At 43.6% G+C, this 23,057-nt stretch overlaps 1 protein-coding gene and 1 pseudogene across 1 annotated transcript in view; one reads left to right on the top strand and one right to left on the bottom strand.

The window, feature by feature from the left end:
* PIP4K2A (phosphatidylinositol-5-phosphate 4-kinase type 2 alpha) overlaps positions 1–22,593 on the bottom strand; it is a 186,767-nt gene extending 164,174 nt beyond the window's left edge. The window contains exon 1 of the mRNA XM_027559980.1: positions 22,155–22,593. Within this exon, the coding sequence (XP_027415781.1) occupies positions 22,155–22,298 (144 nt within the window). The 5' untranslated portion in view covers positions 22,299–22,593. The remainder of the gene's footprint in view (positions 1–22,154) is intronic.
* Positions 9,947–10,052, top strand: LOC113903762 (annotated as a pseudogene).
* Positions 22,594–23,057: the final 464 nt, after the last annotated feature.

The following is a 23,057-nucleotide window of genomic DNA, read 5'->3' as shown; positions in this document are numbered from 1 at the left end:
CCCAGCCTTGTGAACTCTCCTAGAAGGAAAACCTTGCCCAGAAAGCAGAAGAGGGGGAGGCGGTTGTAGACAGACATATGGATAAACCCTTAAGTGATTCTTTCACTGAATCTCTAAGTTTAGGTTTTAGGCACGTGGGCTCAGTAGTTGTGGTGCACAGGCTTAGCTGCCTCGTGGCATGAGGGATCTTCCTAGACCAGGGATCGAACCCATTCCCCTGTGTTGGCAGGCAGATTCTTAACCACTGCACCAGCAGGAAAGTCCTGTCCTCCCTGCCCCAAGTTTCTCCTTATTCTCTCACACATTCTCCTCCTTCTCAGGATGACTGATTTCTGTCTCAGTGTATTTCTGTGTAGATGCATCGTCACAAGAGAAAGATGGTGCTGGGCTTTTATTTCCTCCAGAAGGACTTACAGAAATTTTTGGATACTGAGTTTTTAAAATTGTTTTACTCCTTACTTTTCACCATCAAATATGTCCCTACACCATCATTTGTGCAAAATACAAGTAGTCTAATACAGTATAGTGTATGCTAAACTGCTTCAGTCATATCCGACTCTTTGCAGCCCTATGGATGGTAGCACCAGGCCCCTCTGTCCATGGAATTCTCCAGGCAAGAATATTGGAGTGGGTTGCCATTCCTTCTCCAGGGGATCTTCCCAACCCAGGGATTGAACACACACCTCTTATGGCTTCTGCTTGGCAGGCAGGTTCTTTACCACTGGTGCCACCTGGGACTTAGAACTGTTCCTTACTGATGTGTGCCCCACTCAGTGCTACAAAGGGTGAGGGGGCTTGTCCATGACTTGACTGCTGGATGTTATTTCCTGTGTTTTCAGCTGTGCGCTCCTGACAGAAGGGAAACCCAGTTCTCAGCAAATACTGGACCCACAGGGCTTTCGTAAGTGACTTGAGAACACACTTCAAAGCAGCACATCTCTAATGTCTCAGAAATGAGTGAGCTTTCTTTGTCACATTTCTAATAATTACTGGAAAGGAAGAGCTGCTGAAAGCATTTCAGAACTGGAGTCAAGACTAAATTCCTTGTAACTAGGGGGAAAAAAGTCACAAGTTCTATCTGGTTCTAACATTTTATGATTTTTGAGATGGAACCTAAGAAATGAAAAGAAGCTAATGAAAGAGGAGTATATCTGGAGTACCCCTCCATTCTTTCATTCACATAAGGGACTCTAAGACTCTCCTAAGACATGTGTATGGGGAAGGAGTGAGCAGACAATCTACTGGTGCAAGGAAAAAAAAAAGACCAGAGCATCAGTTTATGGTTCTTTTTACCTTAAAAGGAAAGAAATGCATCTTATATCAACATCAGCACCCTCATTTGGGTTTGCATGTTAGAGGGCCCTATGTTAGGCGTTTGGTTTATTTACAGTAGGATGTCATCTTTGTGGTTTTATTAAAAAAAAAAAAGCAAAAACCTTTAAGCAATGAGGTGAAGAGTGACCACAAAAACATTTTGTACAAAATAGAGGTGTTATAGTTACTTTGTGGCAAAATACATAGAAGAATTTGTCCTAAATTTATTGACCTATTCTATGATCACAAGTGGGCTGGCAGATTTTTCTTTATTAGTGAGGTTACTAAATCAATCCCTTCAAGATAAAGATGAGGCTTTTAACCAGTGCAAGAAAATAGCTGCCTTTTGGAAAGAAACAACCATGCTATAGGGAAAACATTTTGAAAAGAGATGTGCTTCTGTATCTACAGAAAACTTACAAATACTTTCTAATCTCTTTTAACGTTTTCAATAAATACAAAAAGGTTTTTTATTTTGAACCCCCCATCTTTATTAATATAAACTCTAATACCTATGACCATAGAAATTTATCAGATAGGTTTTAACCAAAACTCTTGTATAGCTGGTAGATGGTTTGAAAATGAGAATCACTAGATAATAAAATTTTTCAATAATGTTTTTCATCCATTTGGATCAATAAATTTTTGTAAACTAACCTTTTTTTTTTTTTCAGCTATTCTAAGTTTTAAAAACAAACAGCAAAATAAGTTGAATGTAGGAAAAGACTTTCAAATTGCTTTACTGCAAAGAATTCACCACGATTTTTAAAAACAATAATATAAATTCATCCATAGTACCTTCATTAAAAAAAACAAACAAATACAACATGTTAATTTTATTTTTAACTGGAGCAAGTTCTTATCTGTTAAAATTTATTTTATCTTTAGTGCAGCCTTTTAAAACATTTGCATACTATAAAACATAAAATAATATAGTAGTACACATATGAAATGTGTAAATAAAAATTCAAATATGAAGGGCATATGCTCAGATTTTTTTCACTGATGTGGTCCAGAATAAAAACTTGGACACCTATTAAGTATGTGGTAACCATGCCAGATTATCTTTGTTTATTCTAAGCTCACAAAAAGTAACAACTTTTAGAATCATTATTTATTTAATCATTTCTTCAATATAGTCACTAAGACCTTTAATCAAAGGGTTTCCTGAGATAGCTATCCAAAGAAAATAATCTCTTGTATCAAGGAAGTATATCTATTTCATAAACAAAAATTTACAAGTTATTTCTGCCTTACCAAATTCAAGATGTAAAATATTTTTTCCACCCATCACATCTTAGTACATGTCTGGTTTTCCTAACCATGAAAGTACTGCAATGCATGGTGGGGGTGGGGAAATCAAGCTATAAAAAGATATAAGTAATCACAGACACAAAAAGATTAAGTTCAAACTAAGATCAAACATGCTGGACAGTGCGGCTAAAAAAGTTAAAAAAAAAGAAAAGGACAGAAATGGTATGGACCTAACAGAAGCAGAAGAGATTAAGAAGAGGTGGCAAGAATACACAGAAGAACTGTACAAAAAAGAGCTTCATGACCCAGATAATCACGATGGTGTAATCACTAACCTAGAGCCAGACATCCTGGAATGCCAAGTCAAGTGGGCCTTAGGAAGCATCACTACAAACAAAACTAGTGGAGGTGATGGGATTCCAGTTGAGCTATTCCAAATCCTAAAAGATGATGCTGTGAAAGTGCTGCACTCAATTTGTCAGCAAATTTGGAAAACTCAGCAGTGGCTGGAAAACTCACAGGACTGGAAAAGGTCAGTTTTCATTCCAATCCCAAAGAAAGGCAATGCCAAAGAATGCTCAAACTACCGCACAACTGCACTCATCTCACACGCTAGTAAAGTAATGCTCAAAATTCTCCAAGCCAGGCTTCAGCAATACATGAACTGTGAACTTCCAGATATTCAAGCTGGTTTTAGAAAAGGCAGAGGAACCAGAGATCAAATTGCCAACATCTGCTGGATCATTGAAAAAGCAAGAGAGTTCCAGAAAAACATCTATTTCTGCTTTATTGACTATGCCTGTGTCGATCACAATAAACTGGAAAATTCTGAAAGAGATGGGAATACCAGACCACCTGACCTGCCTCTTGAGAAACCTATATGCAGGTCAGGAAGCAACAGTTAGAACTGGACATGGACAACAGACTGGTTCCAAACAGGAAAAGGAGTACATCAAGGCTGTATATTGTCACCCTGCTTGTTTAACTTATATGCAGAGTACATCATGAGAAACTCTGGGCTGGATGAAGCACAAGCTGGAATCAAGACTGCCAGGAGAAATATCAATAACCTCAGATATGCAGATGACACCACCCTTACGGCAGAAAGTGAAGAACTAAAGAGCCTCTTGATGAAAGTGAAAGAGGAGAGTGAAAAAGTTGGCTTAAAACTCAACATTCAGAAAACTAAGATCATAGCATCTGGTCCCATCACTTCATGGGAAATAGATGGGGAAACAGTGGAAAGAGTGTCAGACTTTATTTTTGGGGGCTCCAAAATCACTGCAGATGGTGATTGCAGCCATGAAATTAAAAGATGCTTACTCCTTGGAAGGAAAGTTATAACCAACCTAGATATCATATTAAAAAGCAGAGATATTACTTTGCCAAACAAGGTCCATCTAGTCAAGGCTATGGTTTTTCCAGTAGTCATGTATGGATGTGAGAGTTGGACTATAAAGAAAACTGAGTGCCCAATTGATGCTTTTGAACTGTGATGTTAGAGAAGACTCTTGAGAGTCCCTTGGACTGCAAGGAGATCCAACCAGTCCATCCTAAAGGAGATCAGTCCTGGGTGTTCATTGGAAGGACTGTTGTTGAAGCTGAAGCTCCAGTATTTTGGACACCTGATGCGAAGAGATGACTCTTTTGAAAAGACCCTGATGCTGGGAAAGATAGAGGGCAGGAGGAGAAGGGGACAACAGAGAATGAGATGGTTGGATGGCATCACCAACTCAATGGACATGAGTTTGGGTAAACTCCAGGAGTTGGTGATGGACGGGGAGGCCTGGTGTGCTGCGGTTCATGGGGTTGCAAAGAGTCGGACACAACTGAGCAACTGAACTGACCTGAACTGAATATTTTTAAAACTCACTGGCTACTTTCTTACTCAATATGCACTTCTCCATAGCACTTCATTCATCTCCATAAACATATTTAAGAATTACAACATATTTCAACATGCATATACATCTTACTTCATTTAACCCAAGTTTCACACTAATGAATAGTCAAATTATTTCCAATTTGTGTTTTACTATGAAAGATCTTTGTCTTGTTTTTTTTTTTAAAGGAAACACAGGCTAGATCTCTTCTCAGTATATCCAATAGTTTTAAGTAAATATTTCTAGCTTGTAACTTGTTATTTAGGACTATTCTACATACCATAAGAAAAGTTTTTTCTTCTTATGAATAACCAAGTTGAAATGAATTCTTAAATGTTCTTTTGCTTTGGAGATTCAGAAATGGGAATGAATTTGTTCTACAATAGTATTTTTGGCCACTCTGGCTAAGTGGAAGATAACAATTCCATTCAAAATATTACTGTGCACTAAAACTTTTTCAAACTCTTACAGAAAATTTTCACATGAGGAAACAATGTATTTTCTTTAGAACAGAAGGGGTATAAAAGATTTATATTCATAATTCTAAAAGTTCCCATTTTGAATTCATGAAAAATTGATATTGTTTATTTAACTGAAGTCACAGTGACTAGGTTCTCATTCAACACACGTCCCGAAGCCTATTCAGAAGAGTCTGTGACCCCTAACACATGAATTAAAGAGATTTCTTTAGTAAGATAGAATATCTTATGCTTTTTGTGTCAAGCATTTAATATTTTAAAATAGTAATAGGACAGAAATATTTCTCTTAGGTAATTGATCACTCAAGTTAAATATATATTACCATCTCTTATAAAAAGCCCTTAATTTTCTACTTAATTCAAGCTTTTAAAAAAATTCAATTAAGGTTCAATTTTTAAACAAATGTATTCTCCAGGGGCTAATTTTAAAGCCTGCATCCATCTGAAATAGTAATTTAGGCAGCCTGAAAATTGGCAACTGTAGCTGCTACTGTCACCATAAAACACATCCACAGGAAGTGGAAATCACGGTGATCTGGGTGGCTCTGGCTTCGAAGCTTCTCTTTCTTTCTATGAGTTCTGCCTTTGTTTCTTCAGTTTTCTTCAAAGTTCTCAGGAATTCTCCTTCAGTAAAAGGGAAGTGTTAGTTTTTCTATTGTGTAAAAGAGTTAGTTAAAACAGGAAATTTTATTATGTTATGAAAATACACAGTATACTCACTTACTTCTGCTGAAAGGAAAAACTACCTTGCTTTCTCCTTTCTAAATCCCAGTTATCTAAACAGAAGGGAGCTGGATGCTCACAGTTTAAACCGAGTGAAGCTTCAACCTCCCCTCCCCGGCCTAGCCAGGCGGCAGGTTGGCTGGAAGGTCAGCACAGGTGACTGATGTGTTTACATCAGATAAGGTGGGTCAGAGCTGAGCGGTGCACACAGACCCAAGCTGCGAGCCAATGACAGGACTACAGATGGGTGATACACACACACACACACACACACACACACACACTGATTGTGGACTCTGGTGGACATCCATGATATCTTCTGGACAGATGCATCTGAATCAGCCATAGGTCAAGTCTGACATGAAGCAGCAAGTTTAAACAACAACAAATTCCTGACTAGGATACTTGGAGGCAAAGCGTTTTGTATGCCAATAAATGCCATTGGACTGGGCATGGCGTGCTGCAGTCCATAGGGTCACAAAGAGTTGGACACAACTGAGCAACTGAACTGAACTGAACTGAAGTGTGGTGCTGGAGAAGACTCTTGAAAGTCCCTTGGGCTGCAAGGAGATCCAACTAGTAAATACTAAAGGAAATCAACCCTGAATATCCATTGAAAGGACTGATTGTGAAGCTGAAGCTCCAATACTTTGGCCACCTGATGCGAAGAGCTGACTCTTTTGAAAAGACCCTGATGCTGGGAAAGGGCAGGAGGAGAAGGGGAAGACAGAGGATGAGGTGGTTGGATGGCATCACCGACTCAATGGACATGAGTTTGAGCAAGCTCCGGGGGATAGTGAAGGACAGGGAAACCTGGTGTGCTGCAGTCCATGGGTTGCAAAGAGTCAGACATGACTAAGCAGCTGAACAACAACAACACTCCTCTAAGCAGAGCTTGAAATGAATTTAAAGCATGCTCTTAAAATGACACATGTAAGGAAAATGGTATCATTTTACTCCAGTCTTTTTCTGCTCAACTTAGAAATACTCAGAGCAGGAGATGTGGGAAAGGGCTCTCACCCACACTGCTGGGACTATAAACTGGGTCAGGCTTCACAGGACGCACCCTGGCAAAATGGACCAAGAGCTTTAATGTATTCGTACCCTTTCATCAACTCCCTCAAAGGGGAATCTAAGGAGATCATCCAATATAAGGAGTTTTATATAAAGAAATGTTGATTGCAGCATTATTTACGGTAAAGAACTGGAACCAATATATAGACTATTAAAATTTCATTAGGCAATAATTAAAAATTGTCACCGTGAAGAACACAGTGATATGAGGAAATATATAGACAGTATAATCTCAGAGATTTTTCAAAAAGATATACAATGATTGCTTTTGGATAAAATGATCATGTTAATTCTTCACTATATTTGTCAGTATTTTTCAAACAGAAGATATAACATACATACACAAACATACATACATACACACATCTCTCCTCTTATTAGAATTTAAGTTTCACTGAAACCGTGAATGCATTTAGTGTGGGCGGCTGCGACCGGCGCACTTAGCACAGCCGAGAGGAGCTACCCCACGTCTGAGGTCAAGGGCAGAAGCCAGGAGGACCCCACGCCCGAGGGTCTGTACAAAAAACAACTTCACGACCTAGATAATCACGATGGTGTGATCACTGACCTAGAGCCAGACATCCTGGAATGTGAAGTCAAGTGGGCCTTAGAAAGCATCACTACGAACAAAGCTAGTGGAGGTGATGGAATTCCAGTTGAGCTATTTCAAATCCTGAAAGATGATGCTGTGAAAGTGCTGCACTCAATATGCCAGCAAATTTGGAAAACTCAGCAGTGACTGGAAAACTCACAGGACTGGAAAAGGTCAGTTTTCATTCCAATCCCAAAGAAAGGCAATGCCAAAGAATGCTCAAACTACCGCACAATTGCACTCATCTCACACACTAGTAAAGTAATGCTCAAAATTCTCCAAGCCAGGCTCCAGCAATACATGAACCGTGAACTTCCTGATATTCAGGCTGGTTTTAGATAAGGCAGAGGAACCAGAGACCAAATTGCCAACATCTGCTGGATCATGGAAAAAGCAAGAGAGTTCCAGAAAAACATCTATTTCTGCTTTATTGACTATGCCAAAGCCTTTGACTGTGTGGATCACAGCAAATGGTGGAAAATTCTGAAAGAGATGGGAATACCAGACCACCTGATCTGCCTCTTGAGAAATTTGTATGCAGGTCAGGAAGCAATAGTTAGAACTGGACATGGAACAACAGACTGGTTCCAAATAGGAAAAGGAGTACATCAAGGCTGTATATTGTCACCCTGCTTATTTAACTTATATGCAGAGTACATCATGAGAAATGCTGGGATGGAAGAAGCACAAGCTGGAATCAAGATTGCCAGGAGAAATATCAATAACCTCAGATATGCAGATGACACCACCCTTATGGCAGAAAGTGAAGAGGAACTAAAAAGCCTCTTGATGAAAGTGAAAGAGGAGAGTGAAAAAGTTGGCTTAAAACTCAACATTCAGAAAACGAAGATCATGGCATCTGGTCCCATCACTTCATGGGAAATAGATGGGGAAACAGTGGAAAGAGTGTCAGACTTTATTTTGGGGGGCTCCAAAATCACTGCAGATGGTGACTGCAGCCATGAAATTAAAAGACGCTTACTCCTTGGAAGAAAAGTTATGACCAACCTAGATAGCATATTCAAAAGCAGAGACATTACTTTGCCAACAAAAGTCCGTCTAGTCAAGGCTATGGTTTTTCCTGTGGTCATGTATGCATGTGAGAGATGGACTGTGAAGAAAGCTAAGCGCTGAAGAATTGATGCTTTTGAACTGTGGTGTTGGAGAAGACTCTTGAGAGTCCCTTGGACTGCAAGGAGATCCAACCAGTCCATTCTGAAGGAGATCAGCCCTGGGATTTCTTTGGAAGGACTGATGCTAAAGCTGAAACTCCAGTACTTTGGCCACCTCATGCGAAGAGCTGACTCATTGGAAAAGACTCTGATGCTGGGAGGGATTGGGGGCAGGAGGAGAAGGGGACGACAGAGGATGAGATGGCTGGATGGCATCACTGACTCGATGGACGTGAGTCTGAGTGAATCCGGGAGTTGGTGATGGACAGGGAGGCCTGGCGTGCTGCAATTCATGGGGTCGCAAAGAGTCAGAAAGAAATGAGCGAATGAACTGAACTGAACTGAAACCATGAACAACTCTAGTTCACCTAAACAGACATTGGAAAAAAAAAGTTCCATATAACACAAAACAAAAATATTCACCATGGCCTATTTACTGGATCAAATCTTTACTGACATGTTTTAAATTTGTGAATATCTGATGCCAAAATTACAAAAGAAAAGTGAATAAGTCAAAGGGATATACTAGCTTATCCTAACCTATATTCTTCATTTAAAATGTCCCTTAAATTTTCTCCTATCCTCCTAATTTGGCTCAAGGTGCTCAAGAAAAAAAAAGTGCCTTCTGGATTTATCATAATTGTTCTGAACAGTTCTTTCTATGCCAGAGCATTTGAACTTTTCATCTGTGTGCAAGCAGAATACTTTACGAATGGGTTGAGTTTCAATGTTCCAAGCATTCATTTGGAAGGTGGCTGGCTGGCTGTTTTGATGTGGAAATATATTTCAATTCCTAATGGAGTAAAAGCCTGGGGTCTTGGTTCTATGAGGGAGGGGGTCAGTTGGAAAGAAAGTTTCTTCTCAGGCTCCGGGGCACAGAAAAAAGGTAGAGCATATTTTCTAAAAGGTAAAGCTGATTAGCAGCACAGTGGAACCAGTCCTTTGGGAGCATGGAAACATCAGGAGTCAGGGCAGATTTGTGAAAGATGCATGAACACCCCAGACATCTGGGGCCATGACAGACGGAGGGGGCAACGTGGTGGGGCTGGAGGAGAATTACTCAGGGAAATTCAAGAGTAAAGACATTGAGTTTCCGCTTATTTGGATCGGTGTCTTGAAGTTTTTTAAGACTAGGAATAACTTGGTCTGCAAGGCTTCTGATACCATCCACACCTGGTTATCCCCGGAAATGAAACAATGACAGTGATGGTGTTTGTGTTTGGGAGTCGGGGGATTCCAATCTGGGCATGCAGGTGTGCAAGATAAACTGTAAGGACAAATCTTTCTATTTATACTGTGATAGATGTGTTCCTGAAAAACTTTATATTCTATTTACACACTTAATATAGATTTTAGGAAGGCCACTCAAAACCTGCAGAACGTGTCAAAAAATAAACTGCTAAAAGCCTTTCATACCCACCTTCAGAAGTGCTTAATTTCTAAGAAATACAGAAAGGACTTTATCTTTAAAAATCTTTCGCCTTTTACTAAAGATTTCCATGGAGAGAAACAATTTTGAGTCTTAAACCAATTTTTTGTAAGCCTTGCTTAATGCGAGGCTGAAAAAAAAAAAAAATTCAACTGTGAAGATCACGTGATGGAAAGAATGTAAGGAACCACTGAGTCTATACAGACTAGAACCAAATGCACAAAAACTGGACAGAACCATGAAATTCATTCTTCCAACACTGAGGATCTAGCCACCTGAGTCAAGCAAAGAGCAAGGACCAGGGGACAGAGTGTCTCTGGCCCGCTGCCTTTGGTCATGTCAGGTAATTTTGCATCCTATTACCTGGAGGCATTAAACAGTAATGTGCCCAAAGAACAACTGGGTATGGACCAATTTCTGCCTCAAAGGCCATCACTCACCATCGTCCAAACTTGTGCAAACTACTTTGCACAATGCAAGCTTGCACATAGCAGAAAATCCTGCGTAATTATGCGTTTTCTGGAGTAGATTTAAATCTGTAAAGGAAACCCTGCTTTCTTTTCTTCTGTCCAGCCTAATCTCCACCTGAAGGCTTCCTCCAGGAATTCCTTAGGAATTCGACATGAAATTTGGGATGCCTGACCTGAGAAAAGCAGGAAGGCTGATGGCACACAGGCCACCTCTGTGTACATCAGAAGATGAGCTTTTTCTGTGAAGGCAAATTACAAAAAGTGAGCCTGGCTCTGACTGCTGCAGCCCTTGGCTGGGGGGGCATGTGGGCAGCTGTACTGCCCCTCCCATGCGGGCATCTCTGTGCGGGTTATGTGATGAGTGCCATCCAGGCTTCTCATCCTTGGGTCCATTAGTACAATACATACTGCTTTTCTCAATGTGCAGGTGGAAACAAAAACAAAGTATGTTTTTACAATTACTAACAGCACTAAGCTCTGATTGTTAGGGTGTCCAGCAACTTGCAGGCAGGATCTGAATATAACCAAGCTCAAAAGAATCAATGCAAACAGTAAGGAATTTAAACAGGAACACATGCGAGAGAATGGAAACCAAACTGTAAAACTAGAAGATGGGAAGCATAACAGCTCCTGAAGAAAGGTTCAGCAGGTCCCTAAAACGACACAGGTGCTTTATGCTCTTGTACACGCTTCTCAGACAGTAAAGAATCTGCCTGCAATATAGGAAACCCCGGTTCGATCCCTGGGTCAGGAAGATCCCCTGGAGAGGGGAATGGCAACTCACTTCAGTATTCTTGCCTGGAGAATCTCATGAACAGAGGAGCCTCATCCATGGGGTCGCAAACAGTCAAATACGACTTAAAGATTAAACAACAACAGCAACAACACACATCTTACTCTGCCTATAACCGTCCCCTCCAGCCTCTCTACCAGGTGAACTCCAACACATTTTTCAAAATCCAACTCACGTAGCACTAACTCTCCAGGGGCAGTTTATGAAGCCTTTGTCATCTGTAGATCTGTGCACACAGCCAGGGGAGAGGGGTCCCTCGCCCAGAAAGACTCCAAGGTTTGAGAATTGTCACTGTCCCTCCACCTAGGCACCAAACCTGCACTGTGGGAGACCCCATGGCCCCAGCTGGCTGCTCTGATGGCCACTGACTCTCTTCTTTGTCACTCCCCCTTTTTTTCACTGTTAAGAAATCTGAAATTAGGTGCAGGGAGACTAAAAGCCATCTGAATGGACTTGCACCTAGGGGCAAATAAGCATAGCTAATAAGCAAAGCAGCTGAGAAAAGACAATGTTGTTGGAGAAAAGATTCAGGAAAAGTCTTGCAAAGATTCAAGAGAAAGTGAGGAAGCAGACACTTTGGATCCTTGTCTACATGTGGCTCTCAGGGCCCTATGGTTCCAGGAGCTACCCCATCACCCCTCCCTGTTTTTTCCTCTAGCTAAGCTGATTTTCATGACTGTCATTTACAACCAAATAAACCTTGAAGGCAGTTTCATTAATTCACCAACTTAGCACCTTGTTTACATAATTACATGCCTATCTTCCCAGTAGGTCTATGAACTCCTTACAAGCAAAAAACCTGTCTTTTTCATACTTCTTCCTCTAAGGCCTTAAAGAAAACACCCCCCCCCCCAAAAAAAGTACCCTAGACTAATTACAGGTTATTAACAGAAGAACTTTAGATATGAAAATGACACTTTTTACAAAATAAAGTATATATTAGTTAAAACTAGACCATGAAACCACATCTCCTAGTTGTGGAGGTGGAATTTATTAAGATTGAAGATGTCAAATGCTGAATTATCTGTCAAATGCTGGATTTACCTATAAACTGTAAAGGTTTATGTAAACATCAAAATTGCAAATATAATCATTTCTACAAAAGAGCAATTTAAGTGCAGATAATATGGCTTCTTTTTGGCTAATAGCCCAGAAGGTAACCATTAATGTAATGGAGCATGAATGAAAGAGAATGATTTAGGTGCCCAAACTAGAAAACCCAGGGTCACCCTCAACGCCTTCCTATCCATTCCCTCATGCAGTTACCAAATCCAGCCAAGTCAACCTCCCAAACATCTCTGGAGACACCCTCTCTCGGCCACCAGGGAACTGCCCTGGTTCAGACTCTGGTTGCCTCTTACCTGGAGGACAACAATGACTTTCTCAGGGTCTCCTCTGGTGGCACTGAGTTACTGACCGATCCCTGGGGTGGACAGAGAAGCACCCAAGCACCCTGGGGTCTCTGACTTGACCCTCGCTTGTACCCTGGCCTTCCCTCTCTTTAGAAACTTTGATGCTGATTTCCATATCTGCTGATAAGGTGGAACTATCTGCCACTGAAAACAACTAAATATCCTGAATAAAATATACATTTTTAAAACATCTTCTTAAAGGCATCAAAGCACTGAGGAGGCAGGAGTTACCTTGCCAAAATCTGAGCGAATGAACATGGGATGCGAGGGCTGTCAGCTCCATGGGAGCCACTGCACTCTGAAGGCTTTGAGGGTCCCGTGGGTGAAGAGGAACAGAGGTCGGCGCCTAGAGCCCACCCAACGTGGGGATCTTACAGGAAACTCTCTCTCCATAAGGCCAGGATCCAAAAGGGTTACAGCCTCAGGGGAAAGGTGATCCCCAAATAAACCCATTCTACCCCCATGGGACTACAGCCCAAACATATATCACTGCTGCTGCTGCTGCTAAGTCGCTTCAGTCATGTCCGACTCTGTGCAACCCCATAGACGGCAGCCCACCAGGCTCCCCCGTCCCTGGGATTCTCCAGGCAAGAACACTGGCATTCAGAAGCATGCCATCCATAAGTGAAACTGAAGATTCTACAAACGTTGTGAAATCAGTGATGATCCCAGTGTCTCGGATCTTCCTGGGTATCTTTCTACAGTATTACGTTTCTGCCATTTCCTTCTCCAGTGCATGAAAGTGAAAAGTGAAAGTGAAGTCGCTCAGTCGTGTCTGACTCTTAGCGACTCCATGGACTGCAGCCCACCAGGCTCCTCGGTCCATGGGATTTTCCAGGCAAGAATACTGGAGTGGGGTGCCATTGCCTTCTCCGTATATCACTAGCAAGTCCAAAGAATCCCAAGCTCTGAGTTTAGTTTAAAATGGACTTGGTCCAGAGTGCTCCTAGCCACCTGGCAACAAGAACAATCCTCATTAGAGGGACACCCTTTCACCCTAAGACTCAAAAATCCTCCCCAAATATTGTCCAAATGAGCAGCTCATGGCGAAAATTACCAAGCGAACATGGGAAGGAGGCACTGTGACTAAGAACCAGCAGAAACGTAATACTGTAGAAAGATACCCAGGAAGATCCGAGACACTGGGATCATCACTGATTTCACAACGTTTGTAGAATCTTCAGTTTCACTTATGGATGGCATGCTTCTGAATGCTAGACCTTTTAGAGGCATATCGGAAGACATTAACAGAGTAGCCCCCAAGCTTTTTGGGACCAAGGATAGGTTTCGTCAAAGACAATTTTTTCCATGAGGTGGGCAGGATGGGGTGGCGAGGGGGTGGTTTCAGGATGATTCAAGCATATTACATTTATTGTGCACTTTATTTCTATTATTATATTAGCTCCACCTCAGATCATCAGGCACTATTAACGATCCTGGAGGCTGGGGACTCCTGCATTAACAGACTCCCACCACATGGGCTAGACCAGACATGACCTTGAAGTGCACTCTTCTACACATCGGGGTCTCAGACTGTTCAGCAGTGCTTTCGTGGTCTTCAGCACAGTTGAGTTGGTGATGTTCTGGGAGAGGCTGTTGACTCAGAACATTCTCCGGCATGTTCACAAGGCAAAGTTCTCCCCGGCAGCTGTGGACACAGGCTCCTTGATTTGTCATCAGCTTGTGGTTACCCCACATCTCTTATCAGCAGCTTGCAGGCAGGCCTCCCCCATGCCCCCGGGCATTGCTTAACACACTCAGCAAACTGCTCTAAACACTCTGCTCAGTCCTAGCAAAAATGGAGCTTGTGTGCTGATGAAAATCCATGGCGGAAGGGCTCCTGATACCCCTGTGGAGCACTCAGTGGCTCCACTCTTCATTCCACAGTACTTATTGGGCGCCTACTGCATACGAGCACCGTTCTGGATGTGGAAAGCAGCAGTGACAAGATCAAGTCTCAGATGCTGGAGAACTGAAGTTAACAGCTTCACAGTCCAGTCGGGGGAGAGAAATAATCAACATGTAAACAACTCCACTTCCCACAGTGTCAAGTGTCACGGAGAGACTAAGAGCCGTGTGAGAGCGGAGAGACTTCTCTAGATAAGGTCACAGACGCTCTAGGAGAGGGCAAGCCTTTAGCTGAGAAAGTAAAATGAGGAGCAGAGGCCCGCCATTCAGAGACTCAGGGAAGAACATTCCAGATGAAGAAGAAACACAGTGTGGAAGCTGAGGGGTGGGCTGCTCTGGGCTTGGTTTATTTAAGGAACAGAAAAAGACCAGTGTGGCTAGAAGGGAGAAGGCATAGGGGAAAGTTGGGACAAGGCGGGTAAGATCTCCAAGCCACTTGAAAAGTGTTCAGTTTTCTTTTCCTCTTTAAGTTTGTTTTTATTTTTTATTGAAGTATAACTGCTTTATAATGTTTTGTAAGTTTCAGGTGTGCAGCAAAGTGATCCAGTTAAATGTGCATAGGGCGGCCTCTGGAAGGTTTTCAGTGAAGAAGCGACAGGACACTGTTGACGTCTCAGAAAGATGAGCGACCTGCCATTGCTGTTGAGAACCTGATGGAGACAGGGCAGGGTGGCCAGAGGCAGACCTAAAGCCTCCCGTGTGTTCTAGAGGAAGAGAATTCAACTGGGGAGAGACAAATATGCAGAGTTAGGACTTGGAGTTGGGAGTCGCGAAGGCGGGGGTGAGGCAGAGAGAAGGATGGAGGTTGGTTCCTGGGTTTGGGGCTTGAGCACCTGGGTAGATGGTGTCTGTTGACTGAGATGAGGAAGAAACTGGATCAGGGCAGGTAGGACAGGGCAGGGGGAGGAAACGAAGAGTCCTAGTGGGGACGCATCTGAAGTGCCCATTGGGCATTCGGGTGAAGATATCGAATAAGACACTGAAGATGGAGCTGGCAGGGAGGTCAGAAGGGAAGATACACATTCCTCAGTTATTAGCATGGGAAGTCACAGGGCCAAATAAGGTCACACAGATGAAACACATTCTGAAGTTCTAGAAGCAGACACTGAGATCCTAGGGCATCTCAACATGGAGAGACTGCACGGGGAGAGGAGGAGCTCCATGAGGCACCTAGGGAGTGAAGGAAAACAATAAAAAAAAACAAAAGAAGATGGCCCCAAGAAGGAGCACCCCAGAGTAGGGAGCATTGTCCAATACAAAGTGAGACAACGATGGCAAAACAAGTCTTTCTCCAACTCAGTGGCCACCATCCATAGGTGGCTCTGGAGCACTTGATAGGCAAACCTGTTTTAAAACTTCCTATAAGATTTTTCATGAATAAATTTTACATATGCTATCTTCTTAGATGCTTTGAATAAAAGTAATGACTTTCTTTCTATTAAAGAAAAATTGTTTTCCTCCTTATGACTAGCCAATACCTAGTCAAAGCCTTTCGGAGAAGGCAATGGCACCCCACTCCAGTACTCTTGCCTGGAAAATCCCACGGACAGAGGAGCCTGGTGGGCTGCCGTTTATGGGGTTGCACAGAGTCGGACATGACTGAAGCGACTTAGCAGCAGCAGTAGCAGTCAAAGCCTTTAAGGCTAAAGAAGGAAAGAAAAGATCACTAAAGAGGGCAAGAAATTATTAGTTCTGGCCCCGGCCCAGCAGCACAGCTCCATGGTTAAGTGTACAGGGCTGAATCCCACCACCTCCTAGCACTATGATCTCAGCAGGGAATCATTCATACATGCCTGTTCCTACCATGTATGATTCTTCCCGCCTGCTCCATGCTCTCCTGGCTTTCCACCCCACACCACCTTCAACTTACTCTTGGAATGGTTCTTAACTGGGTTCTCCAAACCCCTGAAGTTGTCCATGGATAGAATTCAGCAGATCTGTGAAGGGTAGGATGTACCCTATCCATTTTCATTCATTTGTTCAAAAACATTAATCTGAGAAGGGATCCATAGCCTTCATTGGACTGCCATGGTGGGGGGGTGGGGGCGGTCCATGGCACACGCGCACGCCCACACACACACACACACACACACACAAAAGGAAACGTGAATAAAAGTATATACGGGGAAATAAGCTAGGAGGTAGTTTTTAAATGTCCTCAGATGATTCAAACACACAACAAATTTTTGAGAAGCACTTGTCTAATGCTGATTAATATGCTACCAGCCTAATGGCATCTGAATTTGTTCATTTTTAAGGTACAATTACTGCCAATTATAGTGCTCGTCTTTAAATACATTATCTTACTTGACCCCAAATAATCCTGTGAGATAGCCATCATCATCTCCATTGTAAGAATGAGTAAACTGAGGCGCAAGTGGAGAAACATTGATGGAGGCAGGACTTGAACCTAATCTGTCTGAGCACAAGACATTTGGCCAAATTGTCCCAATTCTCTTAAATTCCAAAATTTGTATTTCCAAAGGTATGTTGGCAGAATTAACTACTCTGGTTGACCACATTTTCTAATCAACATAAGGCAGGTTTTGTTTGTTTATTACAATTCTTGCTGTAGCAAAAATGTAGCAGACAATCCTGTCATAGAAAGAGAAATCCCTGTCTTGCTAAGGGCATCATTCTGAATATTCAAGTTCACTCTGAGGTAGTCAATGAACAGAGAAGAAAATGTATTCTGTCCTCAGGATATAATCCCAAGTTTTAGAGGGTATAAAAATATTTCCCTAATAATACATTTTGCATGTGTGTGCCTGGCATTATTCTTTTCTCTATAAAGTAAAGAGAAGAAAAAAAAATTGTCTGAGACTAGTTCTTCAATGAATGGTTATTTGGGTTCCATTCACGTTTGATCTATTGTCTAGCTCATTATGGTTTTCATTTAATTGCCTCATTCCATTCCATTTAGTCAACATTTCACAGTTACTCGTTTCACTTTTAAACCCGTTTCCTTCTTTTATCTTTTTCAGTGCCCAAATAGAAACCCGTGAACCTAAAAGGCATCACTATTTCGCAATACCATTGCAAGTCTAGGATCTTGATGAGAACATAACAAAGGCTACAGCGCTCAGATAACGGCGTATTTGCCAAAACACACAAACATGGGGCCTGGGCACCAAGACACTCACTCAGCTCCAGTACCAGGGTGCACGCCTGCCTGATGCTGCCTGCCCGTTCTGTGGGGAACTGTTCTTCCTCAACTCCAATGAGCAAGAGCCGTCACCTTTTCACAATGGCTCGATCCAAGAAATGCCTCCACTGATGGAAGCTGGACCAGTCAGAATCCTTCCATGGGATGTTTATGAACAGAATCAGAGACAGAAAACCCCTTTGTGGGGAGTGGAGGATTACAAACAGTGAAATTCAAGAAGCATTAGTTCTCTGCTCATGGAGGAAACCTGACAGCTATGAGTAAGAACAAAACCAAAACAGACAGAAAAGTCCCAAGAGCACCCAAGCACTGGCTCCAGTTATTCATGATGCCCAGCCTAGCCCTGCTCTCCTGGTTTGCTTACCAATTCATCCTTCCACTGTGACTTCCAAAACCCCTCTAATATTTCAGAATTTGGCCTGTTGTTCATCCACATTTCCATGGCTCGCAACCAAAAAAAAGAAAAAAAAAAATCTAAACATTAACATTAATGTTGATTACTTCTAAACACTACATTTGTTTTAAGCAAGTTTTACATCCTTTAAACTTTTTCTGTCCAAAAGGTCTTCCTATAGATATTTAAACAGGCTTTTAAATACTCATTTCTAAAAAGCTATTTCACTCCCATAAAAATCTTTCAGAATATCTATTTAAAACAAGCCCTGGCTCCTATCATTCTATATGTTCCACACACTATTAAAAATACTGTAAGAAGCTAACTGCCTGATCATTTTTAGTTTAATTCCAAATGTAACAAGACAAAATTGCCTTCTTAAGTCATCTTTTCCTTTTATGTATTCAATTATATTCTCCACTTAAAATACTTAAAATAAAAATTGGCAGTGGTCCATTCACTGATGGGTATTCTAAGTCAGAAAGCAGTAACATATCAAATTAACCACATAAAGTCAAGCTTTTTCTTGTCACTGAGAATTATCACCACAATGGACGACTTGAAATTTTCCACCTTAATTACAAGTTTCTACATTTCGATCAAATAGACTTGGACATAACAGACTGCAGTGCAGTCCAACTACATACAATCAATCCCACAAACTCTTAGTTCACACATCTCTTGCCATCACCACAGATTTCCTAGCCTCTAGCCATGGCCTTGAAAATTCCCTGAGAGTGGCTGCATTTGCAAGGTTATAATAGTCATGTAACTGTTGTTATGTACTATTACTTTTCTATAATAGTCCAACTCTATCATTATTCTTTCTTTTGTCATGCATTATTACTCTTTCTAGTCTGGGGACCCTAAGTCAATGCTAGGAACCTAATTGACTGTAAAAGTAGTTGAATCCTAAAGTTAGGGGAAAAAGTTGGAAATCATCCAGTCCAATAACCTTACTTCACAGAACAAATATCGATGCAAAAATAGTTAATAGGCCCAAGATCAACAGAGTTAGAAAAAAAATGGGAACACAGATCCAATGAGCATTTTACTGTGGTGTATAGATATTCCCAACATTATAAGATGCCTACATGATCCTCAGTGTAGCAAATGACTACAGAGTAGTAGTTTCCCCTTTAGTGGTCCAAATACAAATTGTAAAAGCAAGAAATTGCAATCTTCATGACATCTTTTCCCATTAATTTTGATTACATTATAAATGTACAGAAGGGGACTTCCCTGGTGCAGCGGGTAAGATACCACCTGCCAATGCAGGGGACATGGGGTTTGACCACTAGTCTGGGAAGATTCCAGATGCCAGGAGCAACTAAACCCATGTGCCACAACTACTGAGCCAGTGCTCTAGGGTGTACAAGCTGGAACTACTGAGCCCAAATGCCTAGAGCCTGCGCTTTGTGAGAAGAGAAGCCACTACAATGAGAAGCGCATTCACCCCAGTGAAGAGTAACTCTCACTCAACGCAACCAGAGAAAGCCCGCACAAAGCAATGAAGACTCAGCACAGCCAAAAATAAAATTAAATAAATGAATAAAATTATATAAAAAGAAAAAGAAGAAGAAATATAGAGAAGGACTGATTTGAATGATCTCTTCCTGCTCCACCAGGCTTTCCCAAAAGTCTCAATTCATACACAACACAACTGACAAATTCATTCTTATACTATACTGTAGACTTTGGTGCACACAAGGTCATATGAAAACATTTATCTAAGACTTTGTTACCTAAAATGAAATCAACCAGAAACACATGGCATCTGAGCGCTTAGATTTCATCTTTATATATACGTCCTTTCTTAAAAAAAAAAAAGAAAAAAAATAAACATTTTTAAAAAGAAGGCTGTGAAATAGACCTTTCTTATGTCAACTCAGAACCCTCAAAAAAAAAGATACCTGGACAAAAACATGAGGAGCATTTTTAGCAGTCCTTTGTACAGAAGCTACCATAATATGCCTGATGATATATATTTGTTGAATGAATAACATGGTTATATTTCATACTATGGAAACTTGACTTCTCTGGATGACTACACTTAGACTTGCAAACTTTTTTTGAAAGCAAAAGAAAATGCACTATCTACAAATCACACATTATTTTTACAAACTTTACATAGTTTCAAAATATTTCCAATTAGCAAGAAATTCTAAAACAGATGTAGCAATTAAAAAATACAAAGTACCAACAGAAGTGGTTACAGTAACACACACAGGATTACAAGGTTTCTAAAGTAAACTGGCGTTGGGACTAAATTCCCAGAGAGCAGGCTCTTCCAGTGGCATGTTATGGCTACTAGTTTAGTAAGTTAAACTCTCAGACACAAACACTCTCCTGACCAAAACACCAGCACTTCAAAGGAGATAAAAGCATCCATACATACAGAACTAACATTAATTTTTTTAAAAAAGCAACTAACAACAACATAATTTTAAGAAGCTTAACAAATTTAAAACATAACTCTGAACTGTGCATGTATTACATAAGAAAAAATAACATTTTATTTACTGTAATAAAATGGGGGGGAGGTGGAGGATGATGTAGTAGTGTCTGCTGTTGCAAAAGCCTGCTAAACAAGTTGTGAGGAAGTTAAACTTCAGTGGATCAGGCATTAGGCTTGATAGAAATAATCATGTTTCAACCTTCTTAAAAACAGTCACACCACGCAAACACAATCAATTCTAATACAGTTTCACCTTTCCCCCAGCTCAGCTAGGGAACGAAAAATACAAATACGATGGTTTTGAACCATTTCAACTAAGTTCATTACATTGAGAATGTTCTTTTAAAAGACCAGCATGGTTTTCCGTCATTTCTATTATGCTGTAAAGGGCCCATAGACATCCATCGAAATCAAAAGTACGGAAGACAAGCCTACATACACTTATCCCCAGACGCCGACTGACTGCAGTGGGTAGGTCATGGTCAAAATTCACAGGCTCATTTAAACTTTCACGGCTCAGCCAACAGCTCCTATCGGGTTTCCTGATCCTAAGGTGATTAAAACTGCAAGAGTTTCTCGCTGTTAAGATCAGCAGGAGGCTATTTCGGACCCCCAGACCGCAGTCCGCATAGCCCGCAGCCGCGCATCTTCAGCACCTTGGCTTGTGTGTTAGGCTAGCCTTTCCAAGCCAACCTTCCCAGGCCGTCTCCTCCAGCTTTTGAAATAAACCCCCCAAACGGGTGCAGTCAACTCAAGATCGCCTTCCACCGCGCCCGCCGAGACCCCCCATTCTGCGGTCATCCCCAGGCCGCCCTTCCGCAGGCGGCGACTTCGGCCTGGCTCCCCAAAGTGGGGGAGGAGATGTGCGGAGCCAGACGCCCCGCCAAGCAGCTCTTCAGCAGGCACAGCGGCAGGGCGAGACGGGAGGAGAGTAGGGAAAGATGCTAAACGCCAGTGCCATATATACATTGCCTTTTTCTTCGCCAGAAAGATTCCTTGTGTCCAAGAATAACGCCTTTAAAGGGGAGGGGGGTGGGGGGCGGGGAAGGACCTAAGAACTAAGCCGCTGCCCAAAGCTCCGCGATCTCCAGTATTCTCGTCCCTGTTCCTCGTGCGGAAAGGCTCCAGACACTCCCAACCTCGGACAGGTACACCTGCCCGACGGAGGAGGACCGGGCCGCCCCCGCAGAGGAAGGGATCGCCGGGACTCTGGCCCCAACAGCCCCCGCCACCAGGGGTGACAGCCCCGGCGGAGTCGTGCCCCGCACAAACTTCCCAGTTCCCGGACTGCGGGGACAGATCGGCCAGAGAGCGGACGGACGGACTGAGGAGCGATACCGGTACTCGCCGCAGGGTTCAAATGCAAATTGGACCCTCCCGTCCCGCATCCGGCCCTAGGGTCCCAAGGGGATCCCGGAGGCGCGCCCGGGTGGCCCCGAGGGGCGGGAGCGAAGCGCGCGGGTCTGGGGGCACCCAAGCGCCGCGGCGAACGAGCAGCCCCGGAGGGCTAGCAGCCGGAGGGCCGGGGCCCGGCTCGGGCTCCCCGCCCCGCAGCAGCTGCAGCGAGAGGAGGAGGGGAGCGAGGAGGAAGAGGAGGAGGAAAGGGACTGCGCGCCGCAGCCCGAGTCCTTACCGAGTGGTTTACCCCCCACATCAGGACGCTGAGCAGCGGATCGCTGGCCCGAAAGAGCTTCACTTTCTGCGCGACGAAATGCTTCTTCTTGGTCTTGGTCTTGCTCGCCAGGACGGAGGACCCCAGGTTGCTGGGGGTCGCCATGGCCGCCGCCTCTGTCCCCTCCACCGCCGCGCTCCCGAGGCCGGGGACCCGCCCTCTCTACACGCCGGCCCGGGGAGGCAGCTGCATCCCCCTCGGCGGCGGCCCCAGCGCGCCGTGTCCCCGCTCCGCCCGCTGGTGCGCTCGTCCCGCTCAGCCCGCGGTGCCCGCTTGGCCCGGCTAGCGAAGAAGGCTGCGCTCGGCTCGCGCCCCGGCTCGGCTCCCGCGCCCGCCCGCCCGCGACTCCGCGCTCAGCCCGCGGCTGGACCAGGCGCGCCGCGAGCGGCTTCCGCGTTGGGCGCCGGCGTCATGACGCACGGGGTGGGAGGGAGGGCGGGCAGCAGTTGCGGCGCCGCCAGGCGGGGCGCGGCCGCGGGACCGTTAAGCTGCGCCCTTGCGCTCCGGCTCGCCAGCAGCGGCCCGGCAGCCCCGGGGGCGCAGGCGAGCTCGGGGCGGTAGTTCCCCGCGGGCCGAGGAGGCAGCGGGGTGGGCGTGCGACGCGGGGAGGGTGAGGACCCCCGCGCGGCGTCCTGGAGAAAAGAGGGAAGGGTGGGGAGAGTGGGGAGGTCAGAGGACAGGAGCCCCTAAGAGGCGGTGGTCAGGCGAAGAAAGGAGGCTCCGTGCAGCGCCGCTTACCCGTGCCAGGAATGGGGAGAGCTAGTGAGACCTGGAACGCTGTGGAGACCAGGGCTTCCCTAGCACCGAGGGAAAGAGCACAGCGTTGGCCGCCTCCCAAAGTGGCCCCGCAGTGACCTTATTGAT

The sequence above is a fragment of the Bos indicus x Bos taurus genome, chromosome 13 (genome assembly GCF_003369695.1).
Source record: "Bos indicus x Bos taurus breed Angus x Brahman F1 hybrid chromosome 13, Bos_hybrid_MaternalHap_v2.0, whole genome shotgun sequence".
In the NCBI taxonomy this organism is placed as follows: Eukaryota; Metazoa; Chordata; class Mammalia; order Artiodactyla; family Bovidae; genus Bos; species Bos indicus x Bos taurus.
The sequence above is the reverse complement of the archived record's forward strand: the minus strand, read 5'-3'. Positions and strand labels throughout refer to the sequence as shown.